This window comes from Macrosteles quadrilineatus, unplaced genomic scaffold (genome assembly GCF_028750875.1).
Source record: "Macrosteles quadrilineatus isolate MER2022 unplaced genomic scaffold, UCM_ALF_1.0 Scaffold_9__3_contigs__length_116548681, whole genome shotgun sequence".
Lineage (NCBI taxonomy): Eukaryota > Metazoa > Arthropoda > Insecta > Hemiptera > Cicadellidae > Macrosteles > Macrosteles quadrilineatus.
In genome coordinates, this window is record NW_026542602.1 from 20,066,725 (window position 1) to 20,073,258 (window position 6,534).

General features: G+C 33.4%; 1 protein-coding gene across 1 annotated transcript; it reads right to left on the reverse strand.

Moving 5' to 3' along the window:
* Positions 1-232: 232 nt before the first annotated feature.
* Positions 233-6,297, reverse strand: LOC129004242 (uncharacterized). Its single transcript, XM_054432731.1, has 6 exons — positions 6,181-6,297; positions 3,770-4,009; positions 2,509-2,715; positions 2,178-2,307; positions 1,226-1,431; positions 233-559 (listed from the first exon to the last, which is right to left on the reverse strand). The coding sequence occupies exons 1-6, from the start codon at positions 6,238-6,240 to the stop codon at positions 278-280; spliced, it is 1,125 nt and encodes a 374-aa protein (XP_054288706.1). The 5' UTR covers positions 6,241-6,297; the 3' UTR covers positions 233-277.
* Positions 6,298-6,534: the final 237 nt, after the last annotated feature.

The window sequence follows — 6,534 nt, forward strand, 5'->3', positions numbered from 1 at the left end:
GAATCGCGCGTTTGTTGGAAACAAGAATATAAATAAATGTTTAGAGAGCCTTAAAAAAATAATGCAATCGTAATTTCTAAAATAATGATTCTAGAGCTAAATGAGTAAAATGGGAAATTTGACGGAATGAGGCAAAGCGTTGGCCAAGGACAAGATGTAGTTAAGTATGCTCAATGTTAGTAATTAAAAAATCCACAAGAACTGTATGTCGCAGTTTCTGTAATAAGCTTTAATCTAAAACACCCGGTATCCATTTTGACGATTAAAGTTGTTGAAGTCACCATTCTACTACATTTACTTTGTGTTGCAAACAATCCAGTTCTGTGTTCGCTATATTTAAATCTTCCTTTTTCACAGCTTGGGGCCAGGTTCTGGAGGTACCGCTCAGCATTTCTTTATCCCTACACTTTTTCTCCCAATCCAGCTCACTAAGAAAAAATTCCATTAATGCTGTTCTGAACTCGGCCACTTTGCAATCCTCTTTACCAAGCAAAGGTTTTAAGGATATTTGCTTGAATCTATCAGTGTTTTCTGCTCCAAAAAGACTGTAATAGTAAACCTGAAACATAACAAATAATAAACTTATTTTTACTAAAATTTTGTTTTCTAATCAATAGAATATGGTAATGGAACACAGTGCGTTGGTCGTTTGTTTGCTTATTTTTTGTCCTAAACAAAACAAAGCCTGGAGGATTTTATTGCAATATTTCCGCAATATCGTCGTGTTTGTGGTTGCCAACATAAAACGATTACCATGACTGGGGGAGAATGAATACGGCTTGCCAAAAACTATTATAAAAATGTTTTGAGAATTGGTAATATTTGATAATATTTTATTTTGATAACTGACCACCTCACCTCACATCATTAAATAAAGTAACATGTGAATAAACTTTCATTTGCATTATTAACTTTCCTTAACTACTTAACTTTCCTTGACTTCATTCTCACTTTATTTTCACTACAGCTTGAGCTTATAGCCAACAACAAACCAACATCAGCAAAAGCATCATCATCCGTTGATACAATGTTGCACGATTAAACAGAAGCACCTCAATGCTTGCCTACGTATATTACGGAGCCTGTGGAGACCCCCCTATTTCTGGGTTTGCCTTGAGATTGAGACGGGCCTTTGGATTCACCTGAGTGTGTGGAACCTGCTATGTTTTGATTTTCTGATCCCCTTATTTTCTGATACTACCTTCCCGGACAGCGTCACACTTACCTTGATAAAGTCATCATTTGACACCTCTATGATAAGTGTGTCTCCTGGTAGTGCTAATTTTGTCTCTTCTTTGCTGATGACCCAAAATAGAGGACTGACCGTGTTATCATGAGATCCGTGGAAATGAAGTTTGGACAGTTTTGAGTTCAACCATCTTTTTTCCCGCGCATAATATATCTCATCAAAAATCTGTGTAAGAATTGGCCCTGTCGTAGAAAAAAAAAAATTTAGAATGTGAAAGCTTGATTAGTACAAGTTTATACCTATTTATGAAGAACTAATATTGCACAATGGTTTGTCAATAGGTGTGTCGGTGGTGCCACGAACTGTAAGCCCAAGGACGCGATGTCGTGGGTTTGCATCCTGGTACCTGTCACTTCTTTTCATCAGTACAGTTCACCCTGGCACTGTACCGACTCACATCTTGATTTTCTGGATACTTTCCAGGCACAGAAACTGTGACCCATATGTACGGCAAATGCATGGTTGAAAGAGGCCGCCGGCTTCTTAAAAATGAGAAAAAGATGGGAAATGCTATATAAACATATGCATGATACTATCCTATTTAGATGATGTATTGTTTTTTTTTTTTGCAGATAGAGAAAAACATATTTTACTGTGAGTTATTGATCACAAAATGATTAGATTAATTAATTAATTTATTTATTTATTGCTCTTGACAATTTTTACATTGTGTAGCATATAATAGTTATTCTAATATTTATAGTTACATAGAGGTTATTTTATAAAATTACGCTTTAAATTAAATTAAAATTCAAACAAATAAATCAATACATTAATGAAATGGAGGAAAAATAAAAAAAATACTTTACATTTATTAAGAAAGCCTTTCATTCAACCACAGTAATCCTATGTATTATTAACTGGATTCCTAAAAAGATTCCTCTTTCCAGCTCACTTAGCGCAACAATTAAGGATGCATGTATTTTACCGGTAAAATACTGTGCCATGTTGAGTTTTCCGTGAATGTCGTTCCATAAGCGGAGTTGAAACGCTTTTTGCATAACTGGCAGCACATTGGAAATGCACTCTTGAATAACATCATTGTGATTGTAAAGAACCTGCAGAAAAAATCTACATTAGTAAAAAAATAATCCTAATTATAAAACTTCAAAGCATTATAATATTACGAAACAATTGTAAACTCTTAAGCTAAGTTGAAGGATTAAAAGATCAGTGGAATCGTAAAAGATGCAATCTAATTTCTTTTCTTTACAGGTATGAATTCACAATAGTTTTTTGTAAAGAAAGAAATATCTTACCCATGCAAGAAACGTGTCATAGACAGAGTAGCTGGATTTCTTAGAGCTGAGTATTTCTCTTTTGTAAAGCTTATTAATCCGAGATTTCAGTGGCTCGTCATATTTTTCTGTTGAAGGCAGCTCTTTGAGTTCTTTATGCCTTGCATCTTTTTTCAGTTTTGTATACACTGGACATTTGAACCTTCCTAAAAGACTTTCTTTCGCTATCTAGAACCAAAAGTTTAATTAATTAATATTCCTTGTGTTAAAAAAATATATATTTACTGTATTGAATCATTTTGTGACAAATGCATTTGTTTCCATCTTATTTAATTTCTTTTTACAGATTTGTTGTTATTTCATCATACTAAAAGGTTATAACTAGGCGAGAACCTGCATTATTTTGTTTACATTCAGCTCCGTGACCCCATATTTTCCGAGATATTCCATCAGAGCTTTGCCCCAGTGGCTTTTAAAGTTCCCATATTAACCTTATGGAGAAAAGATTTGTTTACGTTTAAACAACTTAAATACTTTTGAATCTGCACTATTAATTAAAGGGAACAGCTGGTTATATTTTACTAGTTTTAAAGACAATTTCAAAATTATTTTAAAACTAAAAAAAAAACTTTATTCTTTAGTCGAACTTTTTATAATACTCTTCTTATTTTGTTACACTTTTTACACGTTATTTTGAACAAAATTTATGTTTATCTTCTTACTTGGAGTATTTCTTCCTTTTGAAAGAAGCAGGCCAATCAAGAATTATATCAAGAATGAAAGTTACATCCCTTAACCTCCTAGTCCAAATGTTTGGGTCGCTATTGACACGGTTGTAAATTGCTGGGTCGCTAGCGGCACGAGTCGCATCTACCACGCAGACGCCTAAATGCAAGTGGTAAATTGGGGGGGGGGGAGGATGACATGATGACGGCCGCTGGTCAGTCTAGACATCTACCCTGAACGGGCTACAGCGTGGAAAGTAATTTTTCTTCACATGGCTATGTTGTTTTTGTAGACATGTGTGTATTGGTGGGTCTATTGTTTATATCTTTTCAAAATAGTCCGATTAATTCATCGCAGCAACAACTTCATCAAATTGTGTCAGGTTGCTTCTGGCCTGAAGAATTATTTTGGAAACCCATTTAACCACTAGATCTTATGCATTCCTATACACAAAATATTCCAAGGACGAATGAACTACTAAATATTCTACTTTGAGTACTTTGTCAAAAACTTAATTTAATGAATTAATTAAGAAATACAATTACTTGGAACCTACATAGAACTTGTCGTAGTCAGCCTGTGCGATATATTGGTGTCTATTGCATGGTGAGCCTTTCTCCTTTGAGTTTGTAGGATTTTCATCAGCATAGAATCCTGATGCCAGACACTTTGTGCTTTGCATGGTTACAGACTCCTTGGTAGATGAAAACTGTGTCTCGACAGTGCTCAAGGAACTTAGCTTCTTGTAGCGAGTACCAAGTGACTTTCCAATGTGAAACATTAGCTTTTCACCCATCTGTTACACGAAATATTTAACATAATAGAAATACTAACTACAAAGCTAAGCTGTAATAATCACATCAAACGATACAAAAATGACTTGGACTTAAATCTATATATTAATCGAAAAGAGTAATGTCTACGGTTTAAAAAATTGAAACCCCTTTAAAAGTTCAATGTAAATCTTAAGTGATTTTTTAAAACAAAAAATATATTCGAAGGTTTAGATTAAAAAGGATAACGGTAACTTTCAAAACGTGAGACCCTTTTCCTCGCATTAAATGCATGTTGTATAAACTTATAGGCCAATGGTTTTGAAGCTATAAACCAGCCACACGGTATAGTTAAACTATTACAAAATTTACCTAAATTGACTGAAGATGAGACTTTTCCGTAATTCTTAGGTCGAACAAATACAAATATTTTCTATGACAATGTCCGGAAAGATGCGGACCAGGGACATTCCGGGCGCATATGAGTTTGAGCCAAAGGAGGGTGACTGAAATCTTGGCTCAGGGCGACTCTTTAAATAGACTCGTTCTCCTGTTTCAGCTAATGGATTGCTATTACCATTAAATTAATCTCCCACAACCCAACACATCAAGAGTAAATTATTGTATTAGTATTCCAAATATGAAGCCAAAGGGCTGGTTATCGCCTGAGTTGTATTTATTACTGTATTTTATTTTCACCAGAATCGCACTTTTGCTATTACTAATTTGGTGGTAACTTTTACCAATATACCATGGATTAATTAAAACATTTAAAGACATATTTATTTCAGATTTAGAAAGAACACTTTTTAATTTTAAAAACCATTGTACCCGATGTAGTAGTGTTATCAGTTTTCTTCGTGCAAAGGGATTAACTAAGATATGTCAATCATTTTATAAAAAACAGGGTACGGAAAAAACTCTCTATTTTCTGCAATGCACTTTTCAGCGACAGGTCGTCTAAGGGTGGTGGGAGTAGTTGGCCATGCCACATCACCGACACAACGAGAGTCAAAAAGACAACAACTTGAAAGAGACGTGTGTCCGCTTTGTTTTGACTTAGGCTATCAGGAATACAAATAACCACGAATTTTATAAATTTACTCAATGTAGAAACAAATCTCTCGATTTTTTCACAATATTCATTCTGTGGCATATGGTACAAATTCATTAACATATTATACTGTATTTCTTAAATTGTAAAGCATAACAACGTAAACAAACATATTAATAATTATACTGTATAACACTTTATAACATTTAGTAGTATACTTTGAAAAAAAAATAAACAAAAACTCCTGTATTTTTGCTATAATAGCTAAACTGGGTTTATTCTAAATAAAGACTAGCAAGAATATATAGATCTTAGATTAGGCAAAAGGCCAAGTCCCTTTTTACTTGACTGTGTTTATCAGTTTTAATTTTATTGTTTTTAAATATTTAAAATTATGATTTTCATTCAACGCCGCTATTGCACCTCTCTGGGAACCGAAACTTAAGAGGGATTATATTTAAAGATTCGGTCACAGACATAGTTTAAACCTTTTCTCTCCTCCCACACCCACTCTATTTGTCCGGAACTTTGACTTATTCTCAATATTCCTTGGTCGGATCTTTCATAAAATCGATGAATAAGGACTGAATTATGGCGTCCATTTGGATTAAGAGCGTTTTCGTATTTATGTGCCCTAAGGATCATAGCATAAATCCCCACGAAGTTCACACAATTGTAGAAATTAGTCATTGTTTTATTGTTTAGAAAAATTAAATTATAAAAACTAAAATGGCTCCATTTTGACAATTTTATTTTGACTATGTAAATTTATTTTATGACACCGTTGTACTCTTCTACCTAAACATAAATACTACTAGGCTTATAATGATCCGTTTTAACAATCCAAGGATAGAAATATTTATGCTAAAAGGGAAAAAATGAAGGATATCTAATAAGGAAAATCAATTTAATAACACTTTATTCTTTATTTATTTTAACGCATACAACCATTTCACGGTGTTTTGTTTAAAATTTACGGCACGCATTATCCCACTACCTACCTCACTGATAAGGAAATTAATAAAATTAACAACTAACCCACGAAATATAAATCACAGATTTCTGTTTAAAGATTTCGAACAAAAATGTACACTTTCAATATGTGAACTTATCCTAAAGAACCTTGTTTTGTTTACTTACACCGGTGAGTGTTCCATAATTGGTTCCCAGCGGAATGCGTCGTTCCAGAATAAATGTCATCAATTTGGAGAAGATTGAGTTTAAACCTTCACGGATTGGGCTTCTAAATCCATGTCTGGATATCTATAATAGAATAATATTTAGGTTTATATTGTAAACCCTACAATAAGTATGAAAGTACAGTAAATAAATGTTTGATATATACTCATAGACAACAGTTCACATCGTTGTTGGCATGTTGGCAATCGAACGATGATACTGACTCTTATAGGGATGTTATTAGATTTCACATTTAATACATATATTTTTGATAGATATTTTGTTGTCAACAGAAACGTCTAAGCTTAATAAGGG